Below are 18,973 nucleotides of genomic sequence, written 5' to 3'. Positions count from 1 at the left end.
TTCTCTTCCAGAAAGAAATCATAAACCCAATAAAAATGGAAGCTTAAGAAGCAGTATATGTAGTCCGAGAATCTTCTGTACATTTTTATAATGCCTTTCATGTAGGTTGGTTCAGTATAAAAAAATATCAAAATGAAACCTGAAAGCAGAATAAAAACACTTGAGAAAGTATCAAAGACTTTGAGTCGCTTTTTTGTCTTTTAGTGCTCCAGCTCTGTGTTTGTGTTTACTACAACACCAGCAGCAGTTGTAGTTAAAATATAGCTTCAGAGTTCTGTATCTTAAAATGATGATGCAGCCAGGAAAATGAATGGGAGGAAGTCAGCATTTGCAGGTGTTGCTAATTACATCATACACATCAGAATGCAGCCCGGTGTAATCTGTTCAACATACATTGATCCACAAGGTGTACAATACGCCTGATTTAGGGATGTTTCCATTTTCTTGGGGGGGATGGGGAATGGGATGTTCCCTAGTCAAGGGGCAGTGGTGTGGTTCTACAAAAATGTGCCCAGGTAGGTTCTTCCAGACGGTGAATGAGGCCCATCAAGTCTAATGAAAGATGAATCTATCCTAAAGTGTGAAAGCTGAAACCATGCTAAAGATTTCTTGTTCCAGCACTATCCAAGGTGTATCTGGACTCCAAGAAATAATAATTTCAAACAAAAAGTAATTGAGCTTCAGGTGGTACAGCTTTCCTTGCTGCCTGAACGTTTCAGTTTGTTTCCCTGATAATCACGTTCAAGATTTTTACCCTCTCACTTTTCATTAATACAAAAAATTATAATCGCTCTACTGTATTTTACAAATGTGATACATTTATCATAGTTTTCTAGAACAAAATGTTCTGTGTGACGCGTCAGTACGTTTCCAGGGATATCTGTGCTGAGTGTTGATTTGTAGTTTTTCTTGTTGCTTAACCATAGTGATTGTGTAAGAAACAAATAACATCATTATCAGTGACACAGCCTTCACTTTTAAACACCCCAGTTATATTTTAATATTACCCCTGGTCGTGCACATATTTCATGGTAAACCTTATGGCTCCAGTCTCTAAGAGCAGGCTATTTAGTAATAAATGCCTAAACACTGCCATCTGCCACACAGTTATATGGTGTATGTAATTCAGCTTGTCATCCCAGTTATCTTTATGAGTCAAATTGTATTTGTCTTTAAGAAGGAACCCATACGTTATTGTAATGGGTGAACTACACTGCATTATTATTATTATTATTATTATTATTTATTTCTTCGCAGACGCCCTTATCCAGGGCGACTTACAATCGTAAGCGTTACATTGAAGTGTAAATGCACTGCAGTTCTTTCCGGACAAAACCTTGATTTATAAAGGATTGGGCTCTTGTTTTTCCTTTACAAAAAACCCTGCCTGTATAATACGTTGGTTTTTATCCTAGAGTCGTACACATTTTTCAGGTAAAAAAGTATCCTTTTGTTTCATAGGAGTTGGGCTCATTTTTATAATATGTAGGAATATATTGTGAAGTGGGCTGGTGTAGTTTGAAGACACTATAATTAACTTGACTCTCTCAGATTATATGTTTCAACATCCTGAATCTTATTTTGTGCTGGCAGACACAGATCACAATGTTACCTGTAAGTTATGAGAGTGGAGGACAAGAATGAGTCCACTGGAGTCGTTCTATGGTGTCATTTGAAAACAGCATGGTATCTCCAGGCTTAATATAAAGCTGCAGGTTTTCAAAAGGTGGCTGACTTGGCATTGTTTTTTAACTTCATGGTATGCAAGTAAAGCACCATGAACTTTCCCTAAGACCTTGCACTAGTATAAACTTTTTTTATTTTTATTTCAAGTGTAATTTTATAGAACATTTGTTTGCATGCTTTATCGATCTATTCATGAAAATGTAGTAACTTTATTTACCAGCCCTACTAAACCTTCAGTGGAGTATTTTAATGATATTGACAGTGGCACATCTAAATCCCATCAACCTTTAATTCTGTATGAATTCCACTTATGTTTTCTGCTAGGGCTGATATTTCCTTAGTAATTTTACTAAACTCAATAAAAATACAGGATGATGGAATTTAGATTTTAGGAGCATTAAAATAAACCCCAGTAAATGTATCTCTGCTTCCTTTTTCATGTGCATTTTTTCAATGTCTTTGAAACCTCTAAGGTGCAACTATAAAGAGAAGCCCTCTCTGCCGACTTGGTCTGCAGATATTGATGCCTGCTAATCCTTATTTTGCTTGACATTGTCCCAGTGTAGTGGAAATAATTTTAACTCTATCGTTAACAGTTTCCATAAAACAGCACATGCTAAATAGAAAAGGCTGTTTTGTGCTTTCAGTTTTCTTTCTAATACAGTTCAAACAGAAATGCAGGAAGAGTCATGCAAATATGTTGAATTGTTTTTTAATGCAAGTTGCAATGAGCACAAGAGAGAAAATGCCAGTGGCCATGACAAAATCTAATTACTGGAGCTATTGGTTCCATTGTCTCCATTGAAGGTAGGAGTCCATATTTTACACAAGTACCTGGGGCTAATTACTGATGAAATGAAAGTAATGTAGCAACATTTCTTTTGAATTGGAAAAAAAACCTATAAATTAAAAAATGTATGTTGAGGAAGATTTGGCATGATGACACCTCATTTTGCAATTCTACGTATGGGGGTGTTTGCTGTTTATCGGCTTAGTGACAAAGGAATTCATATTCTCTATAACATCCTTCATTAAAAATTAAATTGGCCTTAAGCCTAAAATGATGTCTTGGACAAAACCCATAGATACTGTAAAAAGGGGGCATTTAAATGACTGGAATATATTCCATGTGGTAGGTTAATACCAGTAAAGTTTCTTAAAATCAGATATCTCCAGGCCAAATTTTAATAGACCAGAAACTTACAGTACTCCTGACCCTGTGTTATGGTTTAACAGATACAGGGGTTTACAGTAAGTAAGTAAATGGTGGTGGCTGGGTCCCTAATGATAATGAGCCCAGCAGTGCATCGAGTTCAATTAGGAGTGTCATTCCATCTGCTCCTGGGCAGCAGAGGTATGGAGCCCCTACTAAGAGTTCTCGTTACCCTGTAAAAGCTCAAGGAAGTCATCATTTTAGATTTGGACGCCAGCCTGCATTTGTAAACACTTTTCCTTGTGGCGTGCAGTGTGTTGAGAATGAACTGCACCCTTTGAAGTCCTGCCACAGTGCTCTCTTTGCATGCTTCCTCATTTGCCTTTCAGATTCTCCCATAAGGAAAGGGGAATGTTTCTGAAAAGCCTGTTGCAGTATTGTACTGGAAGCTCTATTCCCAGTACATGTTCTGTCCACAAAAAACACCTCAACAGCAGCACTGCGGCTGCTTGTGCTAGCCTGACCTGTTGCTTTACACCATCAGAAGACTAGAAGCAGTAATTCAATGTAATGCCCTGATAGGCACTGCAATGCCCATCTTGTGTTGAAATCAGCTTTATGCAAGTACATTGGAGCATATGTAAATACTTGCTAGCTCCTGGTTTTACGACCGCTTAAGTTTGGGCAATTTCAAATATTAAGCCTCAATAAAAATTGATATATGTGTTTTGCACATCTAAATAGAAAAAAAAAAAATCATGTAGGTGAGGTTTCCATACATGGTATGCACAGTTGTACTTTGTTTGATCGAACTTAGAAGATGCATGCATTGTTATTCAGCTTGCAACTGTTCTGATTTGTGGTAGCTATTTATTTTATAATGAGATTCATGGGGTGTGAATAAAGATGAGAAGATAAAGTGCTTGAGGCCTGCAAGTATTGCCTGTAGGGAAACTGTAGGTGCAGCTCTGTGCACTGTGATGGTGGACGAGCTTACTACTGTACAAGTCTATGGTTCTAGATCACATATTAGTCCCGTGATTAAGCACGTGATGTAAAGAAAACAGGTCTAAAGAAGAATTTAGCGGAGATTAAAATCCAGTAATACACATTCAAAATATATATATATATATATATATATATATATATATATATATATATATATATATATATATATATATATATAAATTATTACTGCAGGATTTGAGGAAAACTCCCCATTATGTGTTTCTTTTTAAATGTTGACCCAGCGGTAACTGCTACTTGCTAGGATGTTTAAATATAGCACTCTTCTCAAACTTATTTGGTCAGAACAGACTGTGTTTCTGTTGGTTTCTTTGAACTCCCCCTATTATAATGTAAAACCTCCTAATTTAAGTGTATGGAATGTTGCTGCTTTGCTCCTAAACTTTGTAGTGGAAGCTTATTTGAGGAGTTTTCATAGATGAGAATTTGAACTGCTTTGGGGGGGAAATAAATAAGTCAAGATAAAAAATATCTGTACCACAATCACTGGCATTAAATGAATGACAATTAATTTTTATGAAGACACAATTGCAGCGTACCAGTGATTGGAACAAGTTGGACCGATTTAATGGGGACTACAGCTATGGCCAAAAGCGTTGCATCACCCTCTAGAATTAACACATTTTGTTTCATGAAGTTGAATGACACCTGCTAAATGTTATGTTAATATATTAAATTACATACCACTTTGTAGTTTTCCATATACTTAACAAAAAACTGACAAATTGAAAAATGTTACATTTCGAAATCTAACATGAAACACTGTACTGCTATTGTGGCTTCTAGACTTCTGCATTATCATTTTGTAGTTCCTTTGATTACATGATGTTAAATAAAAAATCTAAATTATGTTCATATAGTTTTGGTTTTTTTAAGTATGTCTCAATCCTAAAATTCTAGGTGATGCAAAACATTTGGCCATAGCTGTATAAACCCTTCTTTACTAATCTGATCTGTTGAATTCAGTGTCAGATAACCTTATAAAGGGATCCCTGTACAAAAAGACACATTTGTATTACATCAAACATTATTTAAGTAAAAATGTTGTGTCTTTTTTGCGCACATTTCAAATAAAGTTTTCAGATATACTAGTCATTTCAGAGGAAAAATTGAGCTACACAGTGTTTAATACTGTACTTGAGAACCGGACTCGAGACCACCTCAGGTAGTGCGGTTTGTCAGAAGTGTGGACACTGTAATAGCAAACTTCATTTTTTGTGTATCCTCCAGTATCCCACATTGCTTTCTGATATGTTCTGGCACATAGACATTACAAATAGAGTGCTCAGAACAGGCGTCTGAAGGATTTGAGAACGACTATCAACACTGTTGTACTGTGTACAATTTCTGAGGCTTGTTGTAAAATGGTGGATCATGGAGCTATGTGATCAGATGCTGAAATCAAGGCACATTGATATCTGGAGAGATGAAATTGGTCAAGGAGAACTTCAGAACTGTGTTCTTGAAATCGTCAGGCATTACAGCAGGTTAAAACGACACTACCTGTGGAAAACTGAACAGTTCCGTTCACACTTAGAAAATGATTAATTGTACCACATTCTCACAGAGAAGACAACCTAGGAAACAACTTGCACAATGCATAACTTAAACTAACATTCAGAAATTGTGTAATTACACTTCGCTCAAACAACACTTCCCGTGTAATATGCATTGCAGAAAGTACAAAATGAAATGTTCAGGGAACAGCACAGCTCTACTGAATGAATTCAGTGGTTGTGTTATGATTAAACCTGTAGTGAATGGCTAGCCCTACAGTAAACTTAACAGCCAGTGTTTTCCTGTATATCTCAATCAATACAATTGCTGGTTGGTGTATTTTTATGTTATATTGCTATTTGATGCCCAGAAACATTATTCTGCTCTTTCATGGACCTCATTACAGTGAATTGTAATTATATTTCTGGAAATACCAATCTGCTGCTGAACAGTAAAAACAAAAACGGTACTTGTTTTGTGTTGTTGTTTGACTATCAAATACTCAATGATATATTATGTATTAAAATTACATTTGATCAAGTGGTTGTTTTTTTAGCAGTAGGTTTTCTTTTTGAGTTACTGTCCTGGGATTTCTCAATGGAAACAGTTGGTTTAGGTTAGTTTAATGGCTGGGAATATTTATTGTAATGTTTGCTGATCCATGGAAGGGCATCAAAGATGCAGTGAAGCTGTTGATCAGATAAGAGGTTTTAATTGTAATGAGCCATGGCTGATGCAGTGAATGTTCCCAGTTTAGCAGTACTTAATGAAAGCACCCAGCGAATTAGTATGCCAGCGTAAAAGATTGTATCTGAACTTGAATACCATAATGTAGGAAGAAAGAAATGAGCGAGGTTAATTATTACTGCAGGGGATTCGTCTGAAATGACCTCTGGTATAAAAGCTGTGGGAAAACTCTCCTGTGGTACGTTCATATAGCAGGTAGCAAAAATACTACAGATTTCTAGCAATGACAAAAAAAGGTTCTATTTTATTCATTCATATTTTGATTCCAGCTGCGTGTTAAATCATCCATGCTTTGTATTGTTCAGTTTCTTATCTTGTTCAATCTTTGTAAAATGTGAAAGATTTGGGATGTGTTGGGCCCTCCTTGCTAGACCATGTTTTTTTTTCTTCATACTTCTTTCCAAAAATTGGCAAAATCAAAATAGACCCTGCATGTCCATGCCTTGGCTGGTAAGAATTAAGAGCCCTGTTTTGATATGGCACCTAGCTGCTACTTAAATGGCTGTTGTCTCTGTATCGTTTCTATTTTAAGAAGCTGTCATATCGGAAATGTTTACATTAGAACTGCATTGATAGCTTATCAAATCTGTGGCAACGCTGTCCTTTCAAAAAGAAGTATGTAGCAGTGTATATTCTCATGGATTGGATCACAGTGCTGTGAAGCTAGACTAATCTCTCAATGCATATTCACATCACGGCAATGACAGTCCTTATCACTAAAGCTCTAACTGTTAGGTGTTTGCCCTTATGTAACATTTGCCCTCCCCTTTTTGGAAAGTTGACAACAGTTTAATAATTATGTGACTTCAGTAAACGCCGCTTCAAATGGTCAGTCCATTTCCTTCTGGAATCCTGAAATGTTCCCTCCTATACTATTAAAAGCAGCCCTTTATCAAGACCATTTCACTTGACCCTCTTTGGAGGTTGTGTTAGAAGGACCACTGTATGCTGTATATGTTCTGTATGCTTATTATACAGTGAGATTTTAAACCTAGAACAGAGATACAGCATACAGTACTACATAGTTGGACAATTTTAATTTGACTGGAGCAAAAGCTTAATGATGAAGTTATTAGCTGGAGAGGCTGAATATCCACTTTCCACATCTTTCATTGACAGTTCTGAGTAGCTAGCGATAGCCTGGTGCACTATCTTGGCTTACATATTTTTCTGATCTTGGGAGAGCTGTAGCAGGGTAAAGTGGGCCTCTACACTGAGAGAGTACGGAAGTCATGCAATCCTTTCTAAGACCTCGTTTTTATCAGTCTGGATCTTTCTCTGAGTGAGTGCAGCAGAACTAAACGTTTTGGGAGTGTGCTGTTTGAGAATTAATATTGTTTAATGCCTTATTCAAATAATCTCCCCCTTTTTTATAGCCTCAAATTCAGTTCAGAAATAGAAAATAAGTGATATTTAGTTTTCATTCACACAGTTGTTTGTTGGAACACCCTCAAATGAAACATTTTCTGTAGCTGGAGGTCTATTTTAATAATCTAAACAGTGATGGATGTTAATACAGCCACTCTTTTTACATCTATTTTAAGTGTTTTCCCTAAGGGCTAAATACAACAAAAATACAATGTAGCCTAGATGATATGTTAGGCAAGACAGGTTGTTTTGCAAGAGAGTCCAACAACAGTCTGTATTTGATGCAATACATCAAAGCTGAGAAAAAAATACCACTTTAGACCACTTTACTCACTATACAAACTGTCCATTTTCCATCAGCTGTTTTAGATAGCGATTTGTTTTCCCTCCACAAATGAACCCACGTAGGCAGCTGGCTGTTTTTTCTAGGGAGGTTTAAGGCATTAGCATTTAGACTTTGACACCTAAGCAAGACTCGGTGCCCAGAACAAAAGGAAGCATACAGTACAGAGTGGGAGAGTGTTTGATTCTTTAGGAAATGATTGAACAACACCTATTATGTTCCAGTATTCTTCATTTGAGGCAGAAGATGTACAATTTCAGGTACATTTAGTTTATTGGGACACTGTTTTAAACTCGTTACATCTGTTGTGTTAGGTCTATATGTTGGAATTTTACTGATTCTAGATCTAGTTATGAATCGGATAACGTTATTTGTGTTTTTTGCAGAGTACAGCATCTTGCTCTGTTAATCGCCAGTTTATGCCTGTGAACCTATCCCATAGACCTGCACTGCAAATACAAGGGGTTTCCTCTGATTGTAAATGTATTTGTTAATTAAGCTGCCTACTGATCCTTTAGGATTTTGATATAAATCCAGGATTAGAGGCTTAGTTCATTTAGGATGTACCAAATGTGCATCAGAACTACAGATTCTGATAAGATTGGGTTTCATGGGATTTGAGGTGATTTAACAATTTGTCATCTGTTGTTTTAAATATGACCCTGCTTATCTTTCTATATTATATCATGGTTGACTAAAAGCATTGCATAGCTAATTTATGAAAAAGGCTGTTGAATGACAAATATGATTAAACTAATTTTTTAAAAACTTTTATCAATGGATTGGTCCCTATCGCATTTAAGTTTTGCTATCGTGAGCGATCTTTTTTATCTTGCACATCATACAAGGTAACCAACTGTCCCATATATCATTGCTTTAGACTGTCTTTACACATCTGTGTGCGAACAGAACATTACACTTCAGTGCTTCAGTTTTGACATCCACTTATCGTAGCGTTCTTTTAATAATAATCCAACATTTTCTTTCTTCATTTGCAGTCCCAGCAATCCTGGATAGAAAACACTTTCACCAAGAGGGAATGTGTGTACATACTGCCAGTTTCAAAAGATCCCCACAGGTAAAGTGCTTTCACAGGGCTATCGCCAAGTCAACCACCAATGTTGCTGCTCATGGGATTTGCCTTTCTTGTGAAATATAATGCAAAGTCCAGGAGGTGCTGCTAATTCTAAGAAATAATCTTATTCTTAAACACAACAATAAACTGTTGTTTTGAGTGCGCATGGTGAGAAAGGGAAGGGTTTTAGAGTAAAGGAATGGATACAATGGCATTGAATTACTGAAATAAAGGCTTCCACTGCGTTTGTTATACAATACATTCTTATGATAACACAAGCATATATAAATGTTGTATACTTAAATTCTAACCATTAAGACCATTTGAACTATGCTAAAGCCTATTTTAAACTAAATATGGCTTGTTATTCATTTCCTGTAAAATTTAAGAACCTTTTTTGTCCACTGTTGGTGAGCTAGTTTATCTCATAAATGCACAAGTTTTCTGATTGTAAAATATTATTGGTACTTCACCAAATCCTTAAGTGTACACTGTACCTAACTAGCCAGTCTGCTGTAATGGTGTTCTAATACTGACTTGTTGCATTAAGCAACTGGGCTGGTCTTCTACATTCTATCTGTTAAGAATTCCACTGGAAGATGATCCTTTAAGATGGAATTCCTTTCCTGCTGAAACCAAGATAGGACTCGTTTTAAGAATGTGTTAAATAATCCTCAGGGTAGAAGTATTTCTAGTTTATATTTACTTATGTCTATTGTATAATTGTAGTCAATTTTAACCTGCCCTATAAAAAATAAAATGTAGGTAGGTAAATTCATAGTTTTAGACATCGGGAAAATTAGATTAAACCATTGAGAGTTCAATTCTGAAGACTTAATATTGTTTACTCTCTATTCCAGTATGGGGATACCACAGGAATGCAGTGTGAATATTTACCTGCCTATTTCAAAACTTTTATTGTATATCAGTGATAGGGGTTATCAAAATAATGTGTTTCTCTTTGTATGTCACCTTAAGCTATTGCTAAACTTGGAGAAATATGTTGACACGTATAAGCTGTACTGATTAATCATCATATATGTTAGTCCTCTTCTAATTTTAATTATCTTGTGTATTTCTGGTTTGACCTGCTCCTCCTCCATCACAACCACTCATCAGTTAAAAAAAAAAAAAAAAAAAAACATTTTTCTATTAGTTATACAAAGGGCAAGATTCTCAGAGCCATTTACTCCAAATCATCATTAGAAAAAAAATTCAGATAATAAAAAACACACCCAATAAATTTAGCAAATGTGTGAAGTTGGAGTGCTTTCCTTTCAGACAAAAATAACCCTAATGATGGTTTAGAGTAAATAGTTTTGAGAATCTGCTTCAGTGTTTTTAGTTCTTTTGAATTTCCCAGAATCCTAGTTCCCTAAATGTGGTATGTAATAAAAAATAGCAGCACTGAACTACCATACTGAAGTTGTATAAAGGGTACTTTTCCATTACGGTTTCGTGAGTTGACTCTACCTTCTTGTTTTATTTTTTGGTTTTTGAAAACACAATGGCGTTACTTAACAACATATTTTTGTGATCAATCATTTATTGAAGATCGGATATAATTCCACAGAAGAGCACATTGATTCTTTCTACAAAACAATAGGATCATGACTCCTCTCCCTGCTCAATGTTTTACAGACAAGTTGAAGATTACGGACAGAATAGAATTAGCATTTCCATTTAGACTTGGTAACTGTTCATTGGATTTTCAGTCTATTGAAAACAAGGGCTGGCCTTTATTTATTTATTTATTTATTTATTTATTTATTTATTTATTCATTTATTCATTTTCGCAGTCATCTAACCATTCATTCACACACCACTCAATGTTGGCAGCTTTCTTGTAGCAGTACTATTGTTAAACTCATTTGACACACATTTGGTGATGTCACAGTCTTTAAATGCTGTTGTGGTGCAAAAAAACGAACCATATTAACTGGTTTTGAAAGCAATGTGTTAAAGTATAGAAACCCAGTTAAAACGTAAAACAAGAGTAATGTATAATGATTTTCTTTCAAATTTTATAAAAGGAATTCATGCATTACTCTCTTAAAAATCAGTAAAATAATGCAGCAGAGTAATTGGTAATTGTTTTTTTTAAACAGAATTCTCTTTAGTTTTGCCATTTTCCTGCAAATTTAAAGATATTTACTGCAATAAAAAAAGTCTGTTACATAGACTGCTTTACACTGCTGTATTTTCTGTAATTCTGGAGTGTGTAATCTTTTAACTTGAAAGGTCTTGCTTTTCTGGAAAGTGGAAAATCAAATGTGCAATACTGTAAAAGTGTGGAGCAGTGTGGAGTAGTGGTTAGGGCTCTGGACTCTTGACCGGAGGGTCATGGGTTCAATCCCCGGTGGGGACACTGCTGCTGTACCCTTGAGCAAGGTACTTTACCTAGATTGCTCCAGTAAAAACCCAACTGTATAAATGGGTAATTGTATGTAAAAATAATGTGATATCTTGTAAGTCGCCCTGGATAAGGGCGTCTGCTATGAAAGAAATTATTAAATTATTATTATTATAAGTGAGCTGTTAAAGATGGCCATTTCAAGCAGTGGTGTTATTTAGTGAAACAAAGCTATTCCCCAGGTTTTCTATAACCCCCTTTATTGCATGTTTTGTGACTTTGCAATTTGAAATCATTTTAATGAGAATGCCAAACTCAACCCAGTTTTATTTATTGTTTGTTTTGCCCTACACAGATGCCTTCCAGGATGTCAAATTTGCCAACAGCTTGTCCGGTAAGTTTACTTTCCCTTTCGATTTAAAATGATTCTTTTAACTCATTGTTTTACTTAAGAGAACCCAGACCCAAATTTAACCCCCTTTCTTAGTGATTAAAATCTCCTCCTTTTTTTAGTAAATTTTCTATTTATGCCATAAATATTATTTTATTTTTATACCCTTTTATTCTTCTCTTTTTTTTAAATTTAGTTTTGTGTATCTGAGAAGCTATATTCATAGATATTCATAAAAGTGGTTATGTAGAACATTGGTTACATTGCGTAATAGAAAAATGCAACCAAAAATCATAACTGTACACTTTTGCTTTTTATTTTTCTTCCCCCCTCAACTTTTTTCTAACCACCCTTGGACCCGAAATGTATTTGTTGGTTAGTGGTTGATAGTGCGCTGATAGTCGTTGTTTTTTTTCTCCTTTTGAAAATGACCCCTTTGTCTTACGCTTTAAATTCCACAAGGGCTTGTAACTGGGTTGCCGTTGTGAGCAAAGCAAAATGATGCTACTTTTCAAACGTACTTGCTTCTCAGCTATACTGTAACCCCTCAAAACAAGCTGCTTGCACTGCTAATGTGACCGACAGGAATTCCATACACCAACAAGTCTGAACTTGTGTCAAATCTTGAACGCTTGGTCCAACTGTGCAGGAAATAACTTTAGTTCCAGGTGCTGTGAATCAGGATGTGCTGTAATGAAAAAAATGCACCTGAGTTTTTTACAGACCTTTTCCAATCAGGATATTCTCAAATGCTGTGTTATTATTATTATTATTATTATTATTATTATTATTATTATTATTATTACTATTGTGTATAATTATAACATTTTACAAGAACAATCTTTTTTTGAGCTGTTAGACTTTTTTAGTTCAGAATATTTAATCTCTTTTGGGTTTAATATCCTAGTTTTTGAGAGTTTTGTAATTCTATATTGCCTTTCCTGCTGAGTTAATAATAATTATGTTACATGACTAATGGCCTTTCTTTTTAACCACGGGAGCTGCTTCTGAGGTGGTTATTAAGGATCACAGGAGATGCGGTCATTGCTGTGTAACTGTGGCAACTTACATGGCAATGCAGATCACCCTTCTAGAAGAAATAGAAGTTTCCCTAGTGGTAATCTTTCAAACTACACCATTTTAGTAATGCAGCTTTCCTGAGTCTTTGCAGAATCAGACCCAGTTGGAAGAAGGGCATTAGTTAAACATGGTCAGTAATGATCTAAGCAGCAGCAGCACTGGAGGGCGTGCATTCCTAACATTGCTGTGTGTTCTGGTAGGTGCTGCTGTGGGAGGCTGTTCAGGCAGCATGCTGGCTTCACCGCCAGCCTGGCCATGAAGTACTCCGATGTGAAGCTGGGTGAAAATGAAATGCCCGAATTGGAGGAGTGGTCAGTGGAAAAACATACAGAGGCAAGCCCAACCGATGCGTATGGCATCATCAACTTTCAGGGAGGGTCCCATTCCTACAGAGCCAAGGTTCGTCAGAGTTCACAGGAAAAAAAAACAAAAAAACAACACAAACACTCAATGTACTATACTGCCAAATTATGAGATCAAACTATGGAATTCTCTACATGGCTTGACATACTGTATTTAAGATGTTTAGAATATTTGGGTGGTAGGTTAATAGTACAAACTGTTTCAGACGCATCTTTTACAAGATATGGGGGGGGGGGGGGGGACAAACAAGCTGTAAATTAAGTTCTATTAAAAAAATACGACAATCTTTTTTTTGTTCTCTTTTAAAAATGAGCTGTGTCTAAAACTGCCAGCTACAGCCTAGAATGGTGCAAGTGGAAATGTTGCCAGCTCTGTGAATCTCCATTAGAAATGCAGTTTAATCCACTCTTGCCATGCCTCTCTCAATTATATTAAAATCAACTTCAAACCTAGGCCTATACAGGTACAAAACATTAAATAAATGACGACTACCAGTCATCCATTATTTAGCCGACTTAAACCAGGGATATCCTTCACATCAACTAGGGCTCAGCTATCACAGTTATTTTCAAGTTGGACTGAATCCGGTTTGTTTCCTCCTGCAGTATGCACGGCTGTCCTATGACTCTAAACCCGAATCGGTTCTTCGCCTCATGCTCAAAGAATGGCAGATGGAGCTACCCAAGATTGTCATCTCTGTCCACGGTGGGATGCAGAACTTTGATCTCCATCCGCGCATCAAGCAGGTTGTTGGCAAAGGTCTCATTAAAGCTGCAGTAACAACAGGAGCCTGGATTTTAACTGGAGGAGTCAACACAGGCAAGGAAAAAATAAAACCCAAACAGAACTAAATTGCTGGTAAAGTCTGGGTGAAATAATGAGAGGGTATTTTCGTTACGCTGTCATCAGCAGAAACCAGTCTGTGTGCAGCCGGCAATCTCAAACCACACTGCAGAATGCCTAATTAATGCTGGGCCTCGCTGTCTAGTACAGATCAATTAGCCAAATTGTTATTTACATTTAATTATAGCTCCTTTTTCAATTCATGACACCACCGCAAATGACATGCATTGCTAAGTTGCACCTGCAATTTTCTGTTTGGAGCGCTATTCTTTTTCGATTGCAATGACTAAGCAGTAGGTTTATCTTTACATTACTGATCTGCTAGTTTATCAAGCATCCTTTTTGGTTTTGAATGTTTTGGTATCACTATGAAGAAAGTAAACAGGTGCCAGTATTGCATGCTTTGCCCTACTATTTTTTTTTTCAGAAAGACAGAGAAAAAGCCACATCAGTATTATAAACCTAGTATGAAGCAACTTAAGGAAGAAGCAGCAAAATATTATTTTCTTGCTGGTAAATTACTGTATTCCTTTCAAACGAAATGAGGACAAACTTATTTAAAAAAAGGCCTACAACTTGCTATTGTGCCTTCCACAAACACGTTTTTTGCAGTATATAAATATGAAAAAAAGTGTTTAAGAGAATTCTTCTTTTTTTTTTTTTTTAAACAGGTGTTGCAAAACATGTAGGTGATGCCCTCAAAGAGCATTCATCGCGATCATCTCGAAGAATTTGCACTATTGGGATCGCTCAGTGGGGGGTGATTGAAAACCGAAACGACCTGATTGGAAGAGATGTGAGAAACTTGCCCTGATTCTCTTAATTGCTGATTTAGGTTATGCTATTCGGTATTCAGAATCAATATAAGGGTTTTTTATATATGATCTCCGTTTGGATTCCAGGTGGTCGCCCCATACCAAACCCTGTTAAACCCGCTAAGCAAGTTAAACGTCTTGAACAGCTTTCATTCACATTTCATTCTGGTGGATGATGGAACAGTTGGAAAATATGGGGCTGAAGTGAAGCTACGTCGAGAACTGGAAAAACATATTAACCTGCAGAGGATTCATGCAAGTAAGAGAGACTGTGTGTGTGTGTGTGTGTGTGTGTGTGTGTGTGTGTGTGTGTGTGTGTGTGTGTGTGTGTGTGTGTCTCAGCAAGCTAGTCACACAATGTAATAAGCAAGTTAAGAAAAAAAATAATTCCAGGTATTTTGGCTTTTAGTGTTTAGTTTACATAGAACATGGCACATTTCACTTTTGTAAGATTACTCATTTTAAATAAACAAACCTGTTTCTTATGCAGACAAGAATATTATTTTGGTGGCTATCATTAAATCAGCTGCAAAGATTCAACTGGTATTGAAAATGTAATATGATTTAATAAAAGACTTCAAGTATATTTTTATTGCATACGTTGTCATATCAGAAACCAAGGTCATGGATTATTAGCATCATGAGTTATTATTAAATGATTGCAAAGGCTGTTTTTATAGTAAAAAAAAAACAAAAAAAAACCCCAAGAAACATGTTCTTCACATTCTAGCACTGGATTCTTGCATACATGTATTTAAAAGGTTTAATAATATAGAAGCAGACTAGCTCTGTTTTAGATTCTTCTTATTCCTGCTTAGTTACCCAACATTTCGGGAGCCCTGTATTTTCTTTCTTAACAAATTCACACTTTATTGTAATACATTTTTTTAAAACCTCTTTGTTTCAAGAGATTGCTTGATAGATATATTGTTTTAAAAATCTATTTACAGTACGTGTTGTTTGCCTTCAGGAATTGGTCAAGGTGTGCCAGTGGTGGCGCTCATATTTGAGGGCGGTCCCAATGTTATCCTCACTGTGTTGGAGTACCTCCAGGAGAGCCCCCCGGTCCCGGTGGTGGTTTGTGAAGGGACAGGCCGAGCAGCTGACATCCTCGCGTACATTCACAAGCAGACCGAGCAAGGAGGGTAAGGGCTTCACCACTTGTGGTCAATTCCAGAATAAGGCCCCATGAGGCCTAAGCAGCTTCCAATGACACAAGAGCAAAGATTTCACACTTCAAAGAACGACCTGAGACCAGAAATGAAGAATAAAACACAGCCAGTCCTGCTTGAAGGACCACTAAAATACCATCTAAAAACAGTCAGCTGGTCCACATGCAGGTGCTTTAATAATGGGGGGGGGGGAGCTTAGTTTAATATTGGTGTTCTTTTAATGCATGTTTGATTGTATTAAATATATATAGAAAGATAGATAGATAAATAGATAAACCAGTTACTGGCCATCACTGGCCAGTAGACTTCTAAAAACCTGAAGTATAACAACTGAATATAATTAAATATGATATATGTGTTCCATTACTAGAGGATTACCGGATGGTGTCGAAAGTGAGATCATTTCAACTATTAAAAGAACCTTCAACTTCAGTCAAAGTGAGGCTATCCACCTTTTCCAAACATTGATGGAATGCATGAAGAACAAAGAATTGGTGAGAGATGCATAACATACCACTTTCTTAAACTATTTAGTAAGTTGTCTGGGAGTTGCATAGTTATTACTGTCTGCATGTTCTTCAATGACATATTTATTATGTTACACACCTGCTTATTACATTAGGAAGCTTACAGGATCTCCTGATTTACAGACCAGTTGGAAAACCCAGCACTATCTTCGTATTGTAGAATACATGTTGTATTTTTGTATTAAAGATAACCGTCTTTCATATTGGGTCAGAAGAACCCCAGGATATTGACGTAGCAATTCTAAGAGCGCTGTTAAAAGGTAAGTTTCAGTTTTGTGTTTTAACACATTCCACAAAGCTAATAAAACCAGTTCAGACATCTCCTATTGCATTGGCAAAACACTTTGAATAAACACAAAATTACCTGTTTAACACATGGTCACAAGATCACTGAATGCAAAGGTTAAGTGCACATCTTTCACTTAAATGTTCTTGCTGACAGTTGAAGTACAGCTTGTCCACTCTTGGGTAGACTTCTTGTCGTTGGCTTGTTCTTACCCAGTCTTGTCACGTGCCCCTCTTCTGTGGATTATGCTTCTTAACCGAAGAGGGGTGTGAGCCAAGCTTTGGGTTTATAATTTTTAAGTTTTCAATTCTACGGTCTGGTAAACACAAAAAGGCTGAAACACTGCAGAAAGGCAATTGTCCTCGTTTGAACTCAATATTTACATTTTCATTCCAAGCCTTATTTCATTCTCAGATGCATCCTAGTAGCTGCATTCCGCTGATCTGTTTCGTGTGTGTTGCTGTGCTATGAGTTTAATCTGTTTTCAAACCCACTGTTCTTGGATTTCCAGGGATTCACAAAACTTTTCTAGGGTAGTGTTGAAGAAGCCAGCAGTGGTCTTGAACAGTTGAATCAATATCAAACTTTATGTAATTTTCTTTTATATAACTCATAACTTAAGCTTTGTAAATAGGCCCCTTTTGATTTGTATTATAGCATGTTTAGTTGCTTCTAGAAAATATACAGAAAATAATATACATGTTTCAGAAAGTCACTATTACATTGTTATTTACAGCATAAAAAAACACATCTAGGTTTCTGTTTTACAATTGTTGTGAACACTATAAACCAATACATTATTTAGTTGAGTTGTATGGCATTAGATGACTTAATGCTGATTCATGTATATAATAGTGTTTTATTTTGACCTCAGGCAGCAATGCTTCTGCATTTGACCAGCTTGTCCTGACCCTGGCTTGGGACCGCGTAGACATTGCCAAGAACCATGTCTTTGTTTATGGACAGCAGTGGTTGGTATGTAAACACAACCCCATTCAAGGAAATGTTTTTACTGATTGACGTAGCAGTGAAAACACTTTATGTAACTCATAGGAGTCTTGGTTTGTAATATCTCAGTTTGTTGTACAAGCATACTGAAACCTGATCCCAGAGCCAGTGCTTGACTGGCAATAATTGGGACACTATCCTGGGACACTATCACCCTTCATGTAAATGTGCTTTATTTTGCTCTTATCAGCCCCTATTTTACTGCATTTAATCCTGTACTTCAGAATACTGTAATCTGCCAAGTTTTTAACCTGTAGTACTTTGTATTTAATCACATCCTGATGTAACTATCACTATTTAATCATATCCTGATGTAACTATCACTATTACCTGCTGTATTATTGAATTGTGGTTTGTCAAACTTGTACTTTACTTGAACAAAAGTTATTGTATTTCTTGCTCTTATTGTATTACTTGTATTGTAACGCTTGAAATGTTTTTGCCTACGATTGTAAGTCGCCCTGGATAAGGGCGTCTGCTAAGAAATAAATAATAATAATAATAATAATAATAATAATAATAATAATAATAATAATTAAATAGTTTTTCAAATAATTAACCATATGGGGGGGGGGGGGGGGGGAATAAAATAAATCTATATATAGAACATGTGCAATAAAAAATAAAAAAAACGCAGGGCTCCCGATTGGTGCATCCAGTAAAGGCACTCTGTGTGGAGTGCAGGATGCGCCCTATAGCCTGGAGATCGCCGGTTCGGGTCCAAGCTATTCCACTGCCGGCCATGGATGGGAATTCCCAGGGGGTGGTGCACAATTGGCACCAGCGACCCATGGGCACCTGCGGGCTTGCCTTCAAATGGCCCAGAGCTGCGTGATCCTCCGACACTGTAGCTCTGAGGTAGCTGCTTGGCGGGCCTGCAGAGTGAAAATAAGAGGACGGCTGAGGACACATGTTTCGGAGGACACGTGTGTTTGTCTTCGTCTCTCCCGAGTCAGCATGGGGGTTGCAGTGGTGAGCCAGACTTAAAATTTGGGCATTTCAAATTGGGTAAAAAAAAAAAAAAAAAGGCAAAAAACAATCATTCTTAACAACAACATCAGCGCCGTCGCTCCTGTTCATGAGATTAGTCGGCCCGCCGCTGGTATCGTTCAGATCCTGAAGATTGTGTTCAAACACTGCTAGGCAAAGGTCAGCATGCAGCTACCAACAATACGGCACAGAATTCCGATCCCCAAGCAGATAAGAATTTGAAGCATATATGGGAGCTGCTGTGAATCAA

At 36.7% G+C, this 18,973-nt stretch overlaps 1 protein-coding gene across 3 annotated transcripts in view; it reads left to right on the top strand.

Moving 5' to 3' along the window:
• Positions 1–18,973, top strand: part of LOC117429497 (transient receptor potential cation channel subfamily M member 7-like) — a 42,694-nt gene that overhangs the window by 3,547 nt on the left and 20,174 nt on the right. For all 3 annotated transcript variants that reach the window (XM_058998661.1, XM_058998663.1, XM_058998662.1), the window contains exons 2-11: positions 8,819–8,898; positions 11,604–11,642; positions 12,920–13,118; positions 13,688–13,901; positions 14,597–14,721; positions 14,828–14,999; positions 15,711–15,885; positions 16,283–16,406; positions 16,627–16,699; positions 17,600–17,700. In XM_058998661.1, the coding sequence (XP_058854644.1) occupies positions 8,819–8,898; positions 11,604–11,642; positions 12,920–13,118; positions 13,688–13,901; positions 14,597–14,721; positions 14,828–14,999; positions 15,711–15,885; positions 16,283–16,406; positions 16,627–16,699; positions 17,600–17,700 (1,302 nt within the window). The remainder of the gene's footprint in view (positions 1–8,818; positions 8,899–11,603; positions 11,643–12,919; positions 13,119–13,687; positions 13,902–14,596; positions 14,722–14,827; positions 15,000–15,710; positions 15,886–16,282; positions 16,407–16,626; positions 16,700–17,599; positions 17,701–18,973) is intronic.

This window comes from Acipenser ruthenus, chromosome 24 (assembly GCF_902713425.1).
Source record: "Acipenser ruthenus chromosome 24, fAciRut3.2 maternal haplotype, whole genome shotgun sequence".
Classification (NCBI taxonomy): domain Eukaryota; kingdom Metazoa; phylum Chordata; class Actinopteri; order Acipenseriformes; family Acipenseridae; genus Acipenser; species Acipenser ruthenus.
Note: the sequence above shows the minus strand (reverse complement) of the source record. Positions and strands in the feature narration are given on the sequence as shown.